General features: G+C 45.6%; 1 protein-coding gene across 1 annotated transcript in view; it reads left to right on the forward strand.

Annotated features, from left to right (window-relative positions):
- C15H16orf71 (chromosome 15 C16orf71 homolog) overlaps window positions 1–18,059 on the forward strand; it is a 95,237-nt gene extending 77,178 nt beyond the window's left edge. Inside the window, exons 24-29 of the mRNA XM_032197773.1 lie at window positions 3,577–3,671; window positions 5,263–5,383; window positions 7,977–8,191; window positions 9,787–9,872; window positions 13,841–13,910; window positions 17,845–18,059. Coding sequence (XP_032053664.1) covers window positions 3,577–3,671; window positions 5,263–5,383; window positions 7,977–8,191; window positions 9,787–9,872; window positions 13,841–13,910; window positions 17,845–17,922 — 665 coding nt within the window. The 3' untranslated portion in view covers window positions 17,923–18,059. The remainder of the gene's footprint in view (window positions 1–3,576; window positions 3,672–5,262; window positions 5,384–7,976; window positions 8,192–9,786; window positions 9,873–13,840; window positions 13,911–17,844) is intronic.
- Window positions 18,060–18,495: the final 436 nt, after the last annotated feature.

The raw sequence follows: 18,495 nt of genomic DNA on the forward strand, positions 1-18,495 counted from the left end.
CTGGGTAGAAAGAGGTGATCAAAAATTGCTCCCAATGAGGAAAGCAGGTAAACTCAGCTGTCTTCCAAGAGACACTCTTGCCAGCTGGCACATCAGCAGAGGCATGCAAGCTAGTCAGCATCCTCAGTGTGCTGAACCAGCCACAGTTTCATCTGCCAGCAGCAGGTGGAAGAAATGGGAGGGGGAGCTAGGATGTTGCAGTGTATATGTTGGGTGGGTGAGATAGAAGATAGCTGAGGGTATGGGTGAAGGGTGGGAAAATGGGATGTACTGCCAGAGAGAGAACTAGGAAGAACTAAGGGTATTGTAGGAGAGGGGGAAGGGGGACTTCCCAAGGGGGGAGGGGGAAGGATGTAATTTAAAAATTCCTAAGGAATCATTAGTTGACTGCCCATGAGTAGTTTGGTTTTCTCAGTGTGGTGCTCTTTGTGCTGTATGTAGTTAAAGGAGTATATCAATAGTAAAATCAATAAACATAAACACAGGTGAGCTAGCAGGGACTGTATGCTTTCAGGTTCCTGTCAAGATCCATTGGATTAATCGGCTCTTTTTTATTGTATTCTGTACTGTCAGGTCACTCCCTCGTTTTGACCATATCAAAGAGGAGAACTGGTAGTGAACAAAGTATCATAGAATCATTAAGGTTGGAAAAGACCTCCAAGATCATCTGGTCTAACTGTCCCCCATCCACCAATATATCCACCACGTATGGCTTGGGGAAGAGAATCGACCCCTTGATTTAGAATGTCATTTTGTCAGATATGATCATAATCCTTAGGACTAAGATAAATCAAGAGAGATCTCTTACCGTGATTACTTACAGGATCTCATTTGTAGGAGTGACAGGAGAGCAGGGTCTACCTACACAAGAAATGGTCAGAGCTCTTCAGCCAGTACTTTTCCGTTATCAGCCCCTGCTTCTTTTGCTCATAAGATTAATGGATTGCCTTTCCATGTTGCCTTGAGAATGAGAACTCATCAGTCATGGGTAATATATACCCAAACTTAATGTACCCATGCTACACTTAGAGCTTCCCTAGCATAACTCTGTTAGTTTACTCTGTTGGTGAGAGAGCTGTGTGTTAGAGAAACCCTCAGATGTCTGCTTTGGGATTCCCTTCAGATCTCTGCTTCCTCCCAAGGCTGGGCTGGGCACAGAGCTGAACTAGCTGGCCAGCACCTGCCTGCTGAGACCAGATTGTGTATTAGTGTATTAGAGCCAGCTATACGGATGGCTCACAAAGCTGTAATTGCACACATTCAAGGAAAATTGTTGCAGCTGTAGTTTATGTACACAGCAACTCAAATTCAGGAATTTGATCCAGCTGCTATGCTAAGGAGGAGTCTGTCCCTAAGGAAAGGTGTGTTCTTAACCCTTTGCACCTCCAAGAGTTTATCCTTCAAAAAGGGAGAAACATTTGCCTACAAGTTAAGCAGGAAGAGTTTAGTCGTTGCACAAGTGATCATCTGGGGGACCATAGAAAATACTGCTTTCCTAGGAGGGAATACCGAGTTTCCTCAGCTTTGCTCCAGCTGAGGAAGATCTCTAACCAATACCATCTTGCTGAAATGGAACAAACCCTCAGTGTTTCCTTTGGAAGTGACTAGGGAAATTAAGTAAGATGAAGACCAGCTTCCAGTGATACCGTCAAACCAAGCAGTTTTAGTGCTCTGAGACTCTGCTGCAGAGGTAAACCTGCATTCCTCCCATGTCCTCCGGGCCTTATGAAGTCACTGTGTAGTGCTTTTTCTTGAACCCAAGGAGCTCTGTGTGTGCATCTGTGCATCTTATACAGTCTTATACCTTGAGCAAAGTGAGAGCAAAATGTTGCTATTCTGCTTTGAAAGCATTTGTGTCCTTTTTGTAACAGCATCAATGATTTAAACAAGAAAGATTTGACATAGAGGTACATAAAGGATACGGCATGACTTATGCACTGGTTACTTACACAGTCTCAGGATTGTAAACTACTGCATTAAGGACTCCGGCTATACAATACCTAGAGTTATGAAGTTCCACACAGGGCTGAGTGATCTAGGAGCAGCAAGGCAGAATTTTTTTTTGCAACACGTAGCCTGCAAAAATGATAATATTTCAGAAGATATTTGCGTTTTGTATATTTGTATCCCAGGAGGATGGATCTGTGCCAGCACATTGACAATCTATCTGAACTCCAGTTACATAGAAATAGCTTTTCCTTCTTAAACATTTTCCACCCACAAATCTCAAAACATTCTGAGTAGTGGTTTATAACAGTGTTGCTTTATAGGATAATATTCAAATGCTAAACTGGAGGGACCTCTCAAGCCCCTGAGTTGAGTTAATGCTATCACTGGCAGCCCCATCATCGATTCACTTTCATAAGCATTCACCCAATTGGATAGCTGTTAGAGAACTTCACAGCTGTGGTACCTGGAAATCTTATTACATTTTCAAATTTAAACATAGTCATAAACAGCTTGCATCCATTTGTTCTTGTGCCAGTACCTGTACTTTAAGTAGTTCTTTTTCTTCTCTGACCTTTTCACCTTGCTGTATTTATCAGAAATCAGACTCCTTATCTTTTTGTTATGTTGGATTTAACAACCCCAGGTCTTTTAGTTTTAACTCTTCAGATGATTCTCCGTTCCTTCTCTGATCCTCATGTTCATTCTTTGTACCTCTTCTAATGTCAATCTGCTTTTTGTGACCACAGGTGAACGGAATAATATACTGCTATCAGTAATATCTCACTAATTATAGAATCACAGAATGATTTAGGTTGGAAAAGACCTCTGAAAGACCTCCAACTGTTGTTGGACTGTAATGTTTTCTGTTGCCCTGTTGTACACCCACATCACCGGCATATTTGGGCTTACATCATTGTTATGAAGCACACTTGCTTTAGTATCTAGTAACTCCTTCCCATTCAGCAAGACTGAACTCTTTGTCAGGGAGTGTAGTGATGGGAAAAGGAATAATGGCTTTAAACTAAAAAACGGGTAGATTTAGATTAGATTTAAGGAAGAAATTATTTACTATGAGGGTAGTGAGGCACTGGAGGAGGCTGCCCAGAGAAGTCATCGATGCCCCATCCCTGGAAGTGTTTGAGGCTAAGTTTGATGGAGCTTTGAGCACCCTGGTCTGCTGGGAGGTATCCCTGCCCGTGGCAGGGGGCTAGAACCAGATGATCTTTAAGGTCGCTTCCAACCCAAACCATTCTGTGATTCTAAGACTAGACTGGTGTGATCCAGAAACATGTGAGAAAAAAAATGGGGGGATTAGAGCTAGTATTGAAGAGTATCACTGTCTCTTTAACATGCTTCCCTTGACTACACTGTTAGGAAAAAGGAGTCTTGTTTACATGTAGAACAAGCTGCGTGATAATAGAGTAGAATCAAAATACCAAGGAGGCAATGAAACTATTCTAAATATAATGGTTTTAAATGTTTGCTATTACTGTACGGAACAGCTGGCCTTTAAAGCAATTACTTCAGTAAGTTGCACATCATCAATCTCTCAGGAAGATGAGTGTGAGTCCAGAGAATGTTTAATTCATGGCCTGAGAGAATCTTCTCATTGTATTTATCTCTCAGGCTCCAAATCCTATCAAATAGCTGTCCGGGATATGAAGCTGTTTTTCCCAGAAGGGCTGTGCTGCGCCGAGTGTCAGACATTAGAGGAGGAAGAGGTAGGATTCTGCCCTTTCCTGAAAAGTATCCTATTGTGTCAGAGCAGTGACTTTGGTCCTGCTACCCCTTGACTTCCTTCCCCTTACACTCTAGATAATGCGTTCTTGCTGTGTTTCACCAGCTGCTGAGATTTCCTTCTCCTGTGAATGTCCCTGTCACAATGTGCTAACTTTGTATTGACCCAGACAGTCTCAGTGGAAAAGTGCTTTTTCAGAGATGTTTGTTCAGTGACCTGTGCTATAAATTCAGGAGGGCTCAGGACTGATGCTTTAGAAGCAAACTTCCCACACTGAGCCAACATCACTTTGGAAGCAGGTCATAGGGAAGCAGCATCACTGGTGATTGCTGAGACACAGCCGGCCAGAGGCTGATTGTTACCAGGTTTTCTCACATAGTGTTCAGGAACTGAGAATAAAGCAGGACAGCTGATAATATAGCTCACCAATTGCTGAATGTGTCCCACAGAGTGCATACATGCTCACAGCATGGAGCACTGCCACACGTGTGTGACAAGGGTGCTGTCCCCCAGAGGTACTGGTCCACAGCATGGGAAAGGGTGGAGCAGTCTCTCGTAAGGCATCTCATGTTATAAAGTGCTGACACAGCTTACAGAGCTGCTGGGTGCCAGCATCTTTGTCTGCCTACACTGGAAGGCATAAAGACTCAGACCCTTGCCTCTTGGCTGGTATTGTGGGTTGTGCTGAGAAGCCTACTGGTACTGGCATGAACAGCTTCTGCTCATCTGGCCCTTCACACGGCGTCAATGCTGGTCTCTGATTCAAACCACCATAATTTGCCAATGGCTAAAATGAAACAATAAGTCTTTCCTTTTCAGCTAGTTTTGTATGTTGTTTCCACTCTGACCAGTTTCTTCTCAAAACCAGAGTCTGAAATGATGGGTTATGCCCAGCAAAGGGCTGGAAATTTTTGACCGATGTCCTCATGGCACAGAGGTGACCCAATCAAGTCAGTCCAAGGAGGTTAGCTCTAGAACTGCAAGTAGCTGGCCAGATCTTCAAAGTACTATGTGTATGTCCTCCTTCAGTGACTCAGTCCGAAATAGAAAGGCTACACTGTGCTGGGACACATGGGTGTGCTGATTCAGCCAGAGACAGAAGGGGGCTGCTACACACTGGAGTGACACTGGGTAAAGATCTCACAGAATCACAGAATTTCTAGGTTGGAAGAGACCTCAAGAGCATCAAGTCTAACCTCTGACCTAACACTAACAGTCCTCCATTAAACCTTATCCCTAAGCTCTACATCTAAACGTCTTTTAAAGACCTTGAGTCTTGGAGTCTTTGAGCTTCTGGCCTTTAAGAGTTGGGAACAGAGGTGTCTGGATACAAGACCATTAAAAGGATAAAAAGATGCCGTACTTAGTTAAGCCCCAATAAAAAGGAATGCATAGAAAATGTTCTTTTATTTCCAGACAACCAGATGTTTTCTAGGCTGGCAATTATAGGAGTACACAACACCAACAAAAGCTTCACAGCTTGGCTGAATCAATACTTAAGAAGAGTTATCCTTGCAGATTAGGTAACAACGTTCACATGACTTGCCTCTTTCTCCTTCCCTTCCCTCCTGCAGATCTATAACCTGAAACGTGACCCCATAGTTGGTTTGGAAATCAACAAGCAGCGCAAAATCATAAAACATGAAACAGGAGCGCGGCTCAATTTATTGGGCTCTGGGCAACCATGCGATCTTGGTAAGGAAACGCGTAACTCTTGATATAGATTGAGACTGTTATTGATTAATTGGACAGCAAGACAAACCATCTGGTGACAGCAAGATTTGGTATTGATGTCCTTTCAGAAAGGAGAGACAACTGAGCTGCAAAGAGCAGCTCCAGTGGAGTCCGGCCATTTAACTGTTTACCTGCCAGGTCTTGCCAGTGCTTTCCTGGGCTTAAATATAGGGCTGTTCAGAAGTGCTGACTTTGTCACCAGCAAAAGAAAAAGCACTGTCAACACAGATAATGTAAGAAGCAGTGAACTTTTTTTCTGCTGAACTTTTACAATATGTTTCAACACCAGCTTGGCCACAGTGGTTTGCGTGCCCATTCAGAGCTTGCCACAGGAGAGACCGAGACGCCATCGTGATGGGCAATCGTGAGACCTTTTGTTCTGTACATAGATAGGTAGCAATTTATGCAGGGAGTGCTTTTGGCAGTGTAGACATCTATCTCTTGGGAACTGGACTGAGATCTCATTCAGTTCCCACTAGCTGCTGAACAGCTGCCAGCTCAAAATGACTTCCAGTTAGTGCTGGTCTGAATTTGTTCTGAAGGCACAACTTCAGCAAGCCTGTCAGTGCCCTCAGATGCCTACGGTTGCTCTGGGTCTTTTCTGCTGATTGTACTTGATTGCATGTATACAACACAGGCTGTGATGCTGTGCCTTTTATGTCAGGAGATGTAACTCACACATGGATGTTTGTGGACCGATCCCAAGCTTTTATAACCAAGCAGTGACCAGGTAAAGTATCCCTGTGGTATTCACTGGGGAGCAGACATGTTTGGAATCGGGTCGTTCTCATTCCTTTCACTTGAGTTCCAATGTGACCAGCAACCAGGAGGGTGGGCAGCTGAGAAAATGTTCCTGCACTGCAACTGATTGCTGCAGTTAACTCCAGCAGTAAAACCACAACATTGTTGTGGACTGGCAGAAGAGCATGATAAAAATGCTGCGGATATACAGATGCTTATTTCCTATCTTAAGCCCTCACTGATGTGGGACTTTTGGCCCCATACCAGCAGGTTCACAAGATAGCACGTGTAGAAGTGCAAGGATGATGGCAGTAAGTCATGACCTTTGCCTTACTGAGAGCAAAGGTGCTTGGTAGGCACCAGGTCACTTTGTGTAGGGGGTCTCTGAAGAAGAAATTTCCCAAGGTCATTATCAGTGGATTCTTTTCATTGTCTTATATTGACCTTGGATGATGTCCTACACATTATTCATGATAATGACAAAAATCACATGTGTAAGGCCCTGTCTCCTCAGGCAAGCTCCTTTTTTTTTTTTTTTTTTTAATGTCACATGCTAATACATCAGAAATTGGCTACATGAACATTTTAGATTTAAATGTTAGCTGGGGTGAGGGGTGAGGCCTGTCTCACAACATTACTGACATTCCCAAGCCGTTATATGAGCCCTGAAATAAGAGATTGGCAACTGTGTGTATTTAACAGCAGCTTCTGGGGGGGTGACCAGGCTGTTCTGCGTGTAGCTGCCTGACCTTATCTGGATGGCTGCGGAGATGTCACCACGTTGTTGTGTTTCCTTTGGGATGTGTTGGCTCAAGCTCTGTTCAGAGGGCAAAGCTACAGTGAGAGGAGACTTGCAGGTGTTCCCCATCCAAACTATTCCATGCTGCTATTGCCGACAAGCAGAGTATTTCCCCCAACAGCTCAACTGCACCTTGGAAAAGGACCAGGCCTGAAGCGCAGTTTTGTTGTGACTGAAGTACTTCTTGATTTTAGCCTAGCTTGCGAGTTAACAATAATAACAACAGAGAGCTAGTTGTGGAGAGAGCAAGGGTATTCTGCAAGTTTTGTATGGCTCAGTCTTGGGAGCAAATCTCAAAATACGTGCCCCCAATTTCCTGCTTCATAAGGAAATCTCTTTGCTTTGAAGATGTTTAAGCAGAGTGAAAAGAAAATTAATGTACAGCCCTGATGTGTCTGCGTCTCAGAAAATGTTTTTCAAAGAGCTACTGTCCTGGAAAAGCAAGTACACGTGATCTCTGAACTGTCAGGCACGATATAGTAAGCGCCGCCAGCAAACCAGACACATCATTCACTTCACGGTCTCATCTTAAACGCTAGAGGTAGCTCTTGCACACAAAGAAACCTCCTTTCTGCAATTACCACAAAGCTCTGCCTAATGGACAGACGGATTTATCATGGGGAAAATATGAAATACATTAAATCTTATGTATGTTGCTGAGAATTACATTTTGGATTATAAAAGCGGCTGGATTAACAGATTTCTTTGTGTGGAAGAAATTAAATGGAATAGTGTCTGCTGTAGCAAACCAGCAGCTGTCCTTGTCTGACTCCTGAAATGGGGTCACAACTGCTGTCTTGTGATCTCCAGAAACGTACACGTAGGCATACAGCAGTTTGACAGTTTGGGATGAGCAATCACATCTGGGAACATCCCAAATGATATAACAATGCCTGAGTGCCTCTGATCTTCCAGTTACTTGTATGTGGCAGGGAAGAATTACTTAGAGGGCTAGCAGTTGGCAGGGGTACGTATAAAGCAAGCATCTGTTATGTTTTGATCTTTTCCCATCAGATCAGCCACTGCTTGATAACCTCTGCCAAACCACTTGCCTCGTCTTGCCTGGGATCATCCTGCGGGGGTCAGACCCACCTTATGTTGAACTGCTTGATCAGCTTATTGGCAAAGATTTCACAATGACTGGAGTACGCCTCACTGTCCTGGACGCACCACAAGCTCATTGCATCTCTGAGATACTAAGCAGGGCAAAGTGCAGTGTTGCAGCAAAGGTATGAAACAGCTGGAGTTGTTTTGCTTCTTTCCCTGTGGAAGAAGAGTCATTTGATGCAGTGCTGTGCTAAGATGTCCGGGCTAGTTCTGGGCAGCCTAGTTTTGGTAGCAGCATTAGCAGAGCACTGCAGTCTGGTCTCTAATATGCTGGTAAGTAATTTGGGCAGCGTGCCTTGCTAGCTCGTTCCTACCTAGTGTTCCTCTATCTCCATTAGCTCACTGACACCTAAACTTGACATTGTTATGTTCAAACATATCCTTACTGTGAATGGTTCATCCCCACTAGACATTTTATTCCATTCACCTATCAGTGAGCAGTTGCTGCTATTATGTATGTTCTGCTGTATTTATCTGGAAGAACAAGACAGAATACAGCACTTTCTATTTCCCTTCCTGTAATCGCACCCCATTAATCCTCTTCTACGATGTTAAATAACCCTTCCACTCTTTGGATGGTGCCCTGGAGTTCTGGGCAGAGATTTAATTTTGTGTCTCATTCTGCTGGTGATGACAACTCAAGCCGCAGTCCAGCATTGGGTTTAAGCAAGTGCTCACGGGGTGTAAGCACAAGATATGCTTCTGGGGCGAGCTAATACATCACTTGACATCAGTGCAGCACTGTGCCTGAACTGTTTTTCTCTTTGTACTTGATGTAGGATAAGCCCAGCATTTCAGGAACCTTGCTAGAGCAAAGCAGTAAGGTGGAATGCACAAGAAAGTGCTGTTAGGAGCAGAGAGTAAACACCAAGGGAAACTACTTATACTGGAAGTAGTGATCAACACGGGGCTGTTAGAGGCACACAGCGGTTCCTATGAAAAAAACACAAACATTTGTGTTCCTATCCCTTCAGTTCTTATGAGAGTCTTAGGTGTTACCTGTAATAAAAGCAGGTAAGATCTTTTTAGGTTGTGATTTTTTAAACTGACAGCATCCCTTTGAAGTACAGCTGTACAGAATAGCAATTACATCTAGCATCCAATTAGTCTGAGCACTACTTTCTTCTCCTGTGGTTCCCCTGAGGATGCCATCCCTCTGCGCACAGGAATGTGCAGACCTCTTTAGGAAGGACAAAGCGAATCAGCGTGTGGGAAGGAGAGCCACAGCAGTGGCACTGCTCTCCTGGCGATGGAAACGCTTCCTCCTGTCAGAGATGAATTACTCTGGGCAGAGCTGGCATGTCTCCAGGAGGGTTTGGCACTGCTGAGCCAAAGGTGAACATTACAGCATTTGTGTTCCCTTGCCAGAAGGAAGATGGGCTCCTTCAAGTAATGAGTGTTTCTGCTACAGTATCTCAAACATTTACAGTTATCTCCATATTCCTGCTTCCAGCAGACTTAGTGACAGACTAACACCTCTAAGCAACCTGCTTATTTTCACTCTGAGGGATGGGAACAGGAATAATAGCAAGCCACAGGAATGGGTTAACTAACGGTCCAGACGCGATATTCTTTCAGTTTGAAAGAATCTGTGTCTGTCTTTCCTGTCCTCACACAGCACACAACCAGTTATCTGTGCTGTCAGCAGCTCATCAGTGAGGCTTACAGACTTATTTAAGTGGATAGCAACCCAAAGCTCTGTTCTTCCTTCCCGTAGTGTTCCCTTTTAATGGACGGTTTGTGTCTGGTGTTAGCGGCAGAGCGAGACAATGCGGTCATTTGCTTCGACTCCCTGCTGGACAGGTAAGTGAGGAACAATATCACTTTAACAGCACTTTTTCACCACTGTCTCAACTCTCTACCATATAGTGTGCGATCTGAACAAGGACAGCTGATCTTCGTTTCTGTAATTCTCTTGTGGTTTAGACTCACATGATGTTAGGTACCACTCAAAGGTGATGTGTTCATCCTAAGCTGTGTTGTTTTTAATCTGTTGATATCTCAGAGCATTCCTTAGTCTCAAGTCCGTGTGCCCCATGCTCAGGATGTTAAATACTAAGTTGTGGTGTTTGTTAAGGACTTGGAGTGTCTGTAAGACTTAGCAACATCGTTCCACAAATACAGGGAGTTCTCTAAAATAAGGGCTCACATTGGGAATAGACCTGCTGAATCAATAAAATTCCTAGGAGAAATATCTTAGCAGATTCTGTGTTTGTTATGAAAAAAAAAAATGCTTAAAATAAACACCAGAGAGCAAAATCAAAAATCAGCCTCTTAAATAAATCACCACAAATGCTGGGTAGAGGATTTACAGGCCTGGTAAAACAAACAGAACCCCTCTACAGGGACTGATTAGTGAAATAGAATGATTATCAGGCCAATTAACCCACTGTCTCCCAGAGGGAAAGTTTCCTTGCACAGGGGGTGGTATTTGGCAAAGTGATGTGTAGTTCATGCACATGGTTTCCTCTGGGAAAGAAAGCCAAGAGAATCTGTTTTCTGACACAGTCAGTATAGAGCAGTCCAGCAGCTGTGCCACTAAGGCTGCCATGACTTTGGCTGTTCCATCAGGAGGATTTCCAGACACTGTCAATGGGCAGGAATAAGAATTCAAGGATGCTGGAGTTTACAGGCATCAAGGTGATCAAATCAAAACATTTGAACTGGTAGACATCTCGGAGTTCTCATACTTTGATCTAATTTTACGGTGCTCAGCTGTAAGGCTGCACTTGGGAAGGGCAGGTGGAACAAATTTTGTAGCATGTTTTCAAATATGCTTTTAAGCTAATGACAAAATGTGGATATTGCTCCTATTGGTTTAAAATCCCACCCTAGGAAGCTACATCCTAAATCTTCCATCCAACAAGGTACAGCACTAAGGGAAAACAAAGAGCAACTGATCTTTCAAGTGAGTTTCCTTCTACCCTTTTCCTGCTTCACAGGAAAAAGTGATCATCAGGAGCCCCAAAGATCACTGCTGAAGGGAGTTCTGGGAGAGTGGCCGTCAGCAGGGCTGGGAGCCAATACAGGATCTCCCCCTATTTATTTTTCCCAGACTTTCAGAGTCTGGGCACTGCATAACACGATCTGTAACACAGTGCTCCCCCCTTCTATAGGTTTAACTTGATGTGTTTTAAGATTGCCAGTCTGGAGGCAGCCCCCACAGAGCAGGCATCACAGTGGCTTCTCACTGCCATTCACAGTGAGCCCAGGGGCTGAGAGGGAAGTGGGGAGGAATAGATGTGGACATGGCCAGTCTCAGCTGTGTCCCTCATCCTGTATGGCTGCCTGTACAGCACATAAACTTCCTTGCCAAACTGCAAAACACATGTGCGTAAATCACAGTGGCACTCCCAAATGGCAGGATCCGCTCTGCCTTTAGCCCTGGTGCCAGAACTGGTGATCCTGCAGCCGCTTAAAACTTGCTCTACAAGAATAATACTTTTCTTCCTGATCAATGATGCATGTGGAAGGGAGGGGCAGCAAAGTGTTGCCTGAGGATGGGGAGGTGGAGAGGCATTGATCCTTGGGGAGATCAGCTTCAGCCAACAGGTAAGCTTCCTCCGCCATAAGCTATCATACTGTTTAAAATCAACTTTGCAAATATCTTTGAAAACACAGCCAGTCTGAGCTAGTGTCTCATAACGACACTTCATGCTAAGGCATCTGCATTGCCTAGTTTATAAACATTTCAAAATAACATCTGAGGTTAATTACACTTATGGCTCCATCAGCAGGAGCCACGTGACCGCTCTTGCACCGAACAGATCGCTGTGTATTTATCTCACCCTTACTGCAGCAGGCCGGGATTCCACTACCTGCACGGGCTCTGGCCTGCATTTCAGCTGCATTGCTGAAGCACCAGGGTGTAAGAGATTGTTTTGTGGCCCTGGGAGCTGATTCACAGCTGAGCCACATCACTTAGGCTCTGTGCCACGGGGAAAACATTGCCATCTGTATGAAAGCCTGGACATGATGTCAGAGATGGGCTGTGATAAGAAGGAGGAGTCAGGTATTGGGAGGAACAATGCAGGCTCTGCCAGTGTAACTGCTCTCGGTTCAGAGCATATTAAAACTTTCCTAAGCCGGCTCTATCAGTGGCACATCAAGAAGACATTCAGTCACTGGAGGATGTGCTGTGCAGAGCAGCTGCCTTAAAGACAGACACAGATCCTCGTAACTGTGCAGTGGTTAGTGTTCAGCAGCAGTGCCCACCCCGCGCACTCTGTTCTCTGGATGTCTATAAATGGCTTATTTCAGATCCAAAGGGCAGGAAGAACAGAGAAGGGGACAAAATTTATGCAGGTGGGGGCACAAAAGCAGCCCGTGAGATTGGCTGGCTGCAAAGAACAGAGCCAAAGTAGGAATCTGGGAGGGTGCCAAGGGTAATTCACAGGGCAGAGTGAAGTAAGTGTTTGGAAGAGGTGAGGGGAAGCTGAAGCACAGCCCAGGAGCAGTGGGGACTGGGATGGGGGAGAATCAAGAGAAGGAAGTGACACACACACAAAGAAAATTGATGTGAGACATCTTTCTTGTTCTGTTAGCATCCAGTTGCCTAGATCTCCAATATATATAACGTTTGAATTTACCCTGTCATAACTTGTTTTTAAAGCCAGACTTCCTAGCTGCAGGGTGGCCGAGGGAAGAATTTACAAGTAGATTCAAAGCAGCTACTAGAAGAAAGGCGTGCTCTGCTTTTTATGCGTGACAAACTAGATTTAGTTCTGTAATAAGTGATACATATTTTATAGTGACCACGCTAGGAACTACTCCTGCATGGTTATTTGAGCTTGTAAAAAGTACTTTGAGGTGCTCCTAAGGTTGTTAGGACCTAAGTATGTTGTGTAGGGTCTTTAGAAATTCATCTAGTTAACGTGTGGAACTCAGCAAGCAGAGTTTGACCAAAGCTCACAGAAAATGTAGCAGTACTGGAAGAAAATCAGAGTGCAGACTAGACCCTCTACCTTCCCCTTTCTAGATAATGCAGTGCAATCAGAACAAATGCCAAGTGTTAAGGAACTTAGCTGGATGTTATTCTGTCTGATGAAACATTCTTACCAAATGTTAATTGCTGTTAGCAGGGAGTGATGTTATCCCTATAGGAAGCTCATCTCTGGAGGCTTTGGAGGGAAAGGAGGTGTAGAAATCAAAAGATGAACGCATGAGATGTAAAATCCTGGAGCTGTTGAAAACCACTGAAGGGAAAACTGTTGCCAAGCACAATACCTGGATATGGGGGCAGGGAGTGGTTCTAGAAGCTGAAGACTCTGCCTGTGTGTGGAGTTAGTTAAAAAGGCAATTTTGAAATTTGTATCTTGCCTTTAAATCTCTCTTGCCTATGTCTTGTGGTCAACTCATGTAGCTTGAGGGAGACCAAAGCAAAACAAGGGCTAGTGAAGCAGAGCTGTTGTCAAAGGCAGATTAGAAAGTCGTAGGTTTTTGGAAAAACATGCAGATTATATTAGTTGAGAAAAAGGCCCTTGCAGAGATCTTAAACATCTAGATGTACGTGCATTTCCCACTGCCCTAGAGACCCCATTATGCAACAGGTCATTACTGTTTGTTTGGAGGCTTATATTTTAAGAATCCAAATCCATTTATACAAAGCTTTGTAAAACCCAGGATTTATCTGTGTAAAGAAGTTCAGTAACAGATGCACATGGCCAGAGCTGCTGGCACTCAGCATAGCTCTCCTTAAAGCTAGGTCATCAGCAGTCTCCGACAGCTTAGATGGCGAAGTAACACTGGCTTCTCTTTTTCTTTACCCCCAGTGTCTGTTGGCAGAAGCAGTCACTACTGGACACTGCACAGCATCTCCTTTATCCCCAAAATGAGAAACAGGCAAGTAGAGAAGTTTATAATACAAATATATGTTCCTTTGTGCTCCTGTGGTGGATGAAACTTGTCCAAATTGATTGAATTTTAAAAGAAAATTTCAACTTGTGTGAGATGTAAATGTTGCTTCATGACAGCCCCAAGCCTTGGCTTATACTGAGAGCTCAGTGCATGATGGCAGGTAGGACCAAAAGCCTGTCAAACTGGCTTCCACATTACATTGGTATCACTACTTTGAATCAAAATATTTGGAGATTTTGATAAAGATTCAATATTTTCTGCAGACTTTTTCAGTTTTCAGTTACTTTTTTTTTTTTTTTTTATGAAGAATCAACACTTTATAAGATTTCTGTGATATTTCATCAAAAATAAGACAGAAAAGGTTCCTTCAGCCCTACTGCCATGCTGTCACGTGTCCTATGTTCTAGAAGTCATGTTTCAGAAACCCAAATCCAAATGGAAAATGCCAAACTAAACCATTAGCCATTCCAGGGATGGGCTGGCTGAGTCTTCTCTCAGTAGCTCGCCCCAAGAAAGGAAGCACTAAGTTCCCAGTTTTTAAAGACATTTGAGCACTTAATGGAAATAAACCAAACAAATATCTTTAAAATTCTGTCTGTAATCATCAAAGTTTAGTATGAAACAAATAAAGAAGGCAGTGCCTGAAGAGTTGGGACTAGGAGGTATAGAAAGAATTTGGGAGAATGAGAAAGGGTAGCAAGTAGGCAAGCCTCTCCTCTGGATCCCTTTTGGTCTCATCTAAGAGAGTTAGATGTGTTTGTAACTTCACATAATGTTGCAGAGCTGCTGCCTTCAGTACCAGTGCTCCAAGGATTGAACCTGAAAAGACACAGAGCCCTCTTTGAAGTCTGTGTTCCTGCCTGTAACACAAGCAAGACTACCCCAAACTTCCCCAAAAGTCTCACAGCTGCTGTTTTCAGCAGCTTTCTCTAAAGTGCAGCGAGCTTCTCCCGGGGTTTAGCTGGGATTGTGTGTGCTGCAGTGCCTGGAAGGTCTGCCTGCACAACCCTGCGATAGCTGCAAGGCTGTCACAGCACAGCGCGTACTGCTGCCAGCGTGCCCGTCTGTTGCCAAGTAATGTGACAGGGCAGCCAGGCCAGGCTGGCTTCTGATTTGCTTTGAAAAGGACATTGCATATCTCTGGCTGACACAAAATCCTTTCTGCTTCACGGCCACGGAGAATCAGCCTATCAGCACGAGGTTTATAGTACTTTCTGTGATAGATAAGATAAAAAGCAAATACGCTCAGCCCTTTTCCCTGCTTTTAGCAGTCTGGGCCGCTGAATCAAATCCCTCTGGCATTGCTGGAAGCAGGGGCTATTCACAGCAGTTCAGAGCTTAGACCACAAGTCTAGCCCTGGGACAGTGGTGGCTGCAGCACTTCTCAGCGTGGGTTGCAAGAAGCACAGCAGCAAGGGGTGTTTATTTTCAAAGGGGCCTTTTGCTCCATAGTTCAGGGTGGGTTTAGAAATCACAGAGCAAGATCTGAGGAGCAAGCTCACTGGGGAATGATTGTAACTCAAAGGATGTCCCTAGAAACCATGTTTGATCCTCTGATCTCGTGCTAATGAGTTTATGAAATGTCAGCTGGGCTTTCCAGGTCAAAGCTAATGATCATCAACATGATATCAGGCAAAGTTCAAGAGGGTTAAGTGAACATGGATTTCAAATCCTCATGGTTTCAGCACAGCTGTACTGTTCACTGGTGGAGTCAAGCCATGGAATTGAAAAGGAATTTTATACTTGCTCCCTGTGTGACTTGGGACTAGGCAATGGGATGAGAATTCAGATTTCCAAATGTTTACTGTTTCTGTGCTGACATCTATGTCTGGGCTAGTTGTCTTGCCCCCTTCTGTAGCTGCTGAGAGAAGCAAGCATTTTTATTGCACGTTTCATCTGCCCTATTTGAAACATTGACCTTAGGAACAGATGAATTCACACTTTGGAAGTGCCTTATCCTCATGCAGTGACCCTGCAGATGCCTGCTCCCCATGCAAGCTTATCTCACCACACACAGACCAGCTCATATCTGGAAGTGATAGCGCCACTTTTTGTTGGTGTCACCGTTAGGGGCTGGAATTTCCAGTGGGTCTCTGTGACATGGTCTTGGATGTCCCCACACCTGGACAGGGCTGGAATCTCTCCAGAAAATAGAGCAGTCAAGGAGTGCTGTGTTCAAACAGCATTACGATACCTCAGGACTCAGATGTTCTGTGGCTTGGCAGAGTTTCTCCTTGCGTGCAGCTCTCTGTACTGCAGCTGGGACAGGGCCATGAGGCCAGGGTGGCTGTCCCTCAGCAGTGGTGCAGCACGTCACTGACCTGCCACCATTAGCAGGTCAGAAGAGGAGACAGCAGGGTCTCTGCACATTCCTCAGCAGCAGCCCATGGATGTGTGTCTGAGCCTCTGCTGACAGGGAGTGCTAATCCCTCTGCTTTGCCTGGAGCCCTCAAGCAGATGTCAGCAGCTACGACGGCTGCTCCAGCACCTCCCTCCCTTCAGACACAGCCAAAAGCTGGGAGTGGAGCAGAGCAACACAGGCAAAACACATCCTGGGCACAATCCTGAGCCCTTCGGCAGGAGGGCTGCTCTCCTGTAAGAGTCCTAAAAGCAGCTTTGAGGAGAGGCAGAGTAGTGGCAGGAGGAGGATCCGAGGGCTGCATGGGGTGCACTGCCAGCACAGTATGGTTAATGCTATGAGGGAACATGCTGTTCATCAGCACAGTCGGAATGACGGGCAGGTCACAAAGGTCTTGCTGCTAAGCTGGCCACCTTATTTCTGAAGCCACTGTGCCAAAGAGCATGAAGTTTAACGAGAGCAAGTGTCGGATTCTGCACCTGGGGAGGGGCAACCCTGGCTGTACGTACAGACTGGGGGATGAGAGGCTGGAGAGCAGTTCTGCAGAGAGGGATCTGGGGGTTTTGGTTGATAGCAGGTTGAACCCAAGCCAGCAGTGTGCCCTGGCAGCCAGGAGGGCCAACTGTGTCCTGGGGTGCTCCGAGGCTGGCACTGCACTGCTCAGGGAGTGCTCGTCCTGCTCTGCTCTGCCTGGTGCCGCCTCACCTCGAGCACTGCGTGCAGGGTTGGGCACCACAGTATAAAAAGGACATTAAAGTATTACAGATAATTCAAAGGAAGGCTACAAAGAGTTGTGAAGGGTCTGGAGGGGAAGATGTATGAGGAGCAGCTGAGGTCCTTGGGTTTGTTCAGCCCAGAGAAGAGCAGGCCGAGGGGAGGCCTCATGGCGGCCTGCAGCTCCCTCACAGGGAGCGGAGGGGCAGGCGCTGAGCTCTGCTCTCTGGGGACAGCGACAGGAGCCAAGGGAACAACATGGAGCTGGGACAGGGCAGGGTCAGGCTGGGGGTTAGGAAAAGGTTCTGCATCCAGAGGTGTTCGGGCACTGGGACAGGCTGCCCAGGGACATGGTCAGGGAAATGAGCCTGAAGGAGCTCAGGGAGCATTTGGACAGCACTGTCACACATCGGGTCTGGTTTTTGCATGGTTCTGTGTAGAGGCAGGCATTGGTCTCAATGATCCTTGTGGGTCCCTTCCAACTCGGGACATTCTGTGCTTCCAGGGGTGAGATTTGGGAAGGTGAGGCAGAAGCAGACAGGGGGAGGGAGTCAGATTTGGAGTGGGGAGTCCCACTTGGCACTTCACATGATATTCGTTTTCAGTTCCTTGAAAATCTTGAGAATGGCCAAACAATTGTAACAAGTAGCAGATTTTTCATACTACGGGATGCTTAGTTACCTCTGTGCAGGGATTAATCCAATCCACAACACCGCTACCCGGTAAATACCCTCACTGTGCTGCCTGCCTGCGTCATGCGCAGGAAACCTACCTCTGAAAAGAAGTTTCTTTGCGATGCACAGAAATCACAGCTTTCCCCCAACACCCTCCTCCTTTTCTCCCCAGGCTAAAGAGTTGCTCTGTTGCCTTTTTGACTCCCTGACGTCTGACAGCATCCACCGCATTGAATCCCAGGACTGCTAGCCAAGATGGTCAGTGCCGCCAAGCAGCACGGGGGTGGATGCCATTGTGGTGGGTATCTGTGTAGACAGACACCAAGGGGGCTCCCAGCCTCCGAGAGTACTAAGATTTGTTTGTCATTAAAACAAAGTCTGAAGCATGGTATTAGCATCAGTAAGATAAATGAGATTGGTGGGAGGAAGGATCAGTGCCCAGGAACAAATCTTGCTGAACTGCAGCTGTGCTTTCTAGTGGAGTGCATTCTCAGGCAATCTGCTTGCGTTTGTGGAGCAAGGTTTGGAGTGTTCAGCTGGCTGGGAAAAAGATCAGGAGGCAAGCACAGAGGCAGAGGTTCGCTGCTGGCTCTCTCTCAGGCTCCTGGGGACTCCCATCTTCCTCAGGCCCAAGACACGAGACTCCATGCTCTGCTGCTACTGTGGTCTTGGAACCAAAGACAAAACCACAGTAAGTAACGTGGAAATAGGTGGAGGGAAGGTTGGATCCCTGGAGAGCTGAGTACACCAGGTACAGCCAATTAAAGACAACTGAAAGCTGTCTCTGCTTTGGCAGCTCTGTTACCATCTCTGCCCAGCCCCA

This window comes from Aythya fuligula, chromosome 15 (genome assembly GCF_009819795.1).
Source record: "Aythya fuligula isolate bAytFul2 chromosome 15, bAytFul2.pri, whole genome shotgun sequence".
Classification (NCBI taxonomy): domain Eukaryota; kingdom Metazoa; phylum Chordata; class Aves; order Anseriformes; family Anatidae; genus Aythya; species Aythya fuligula.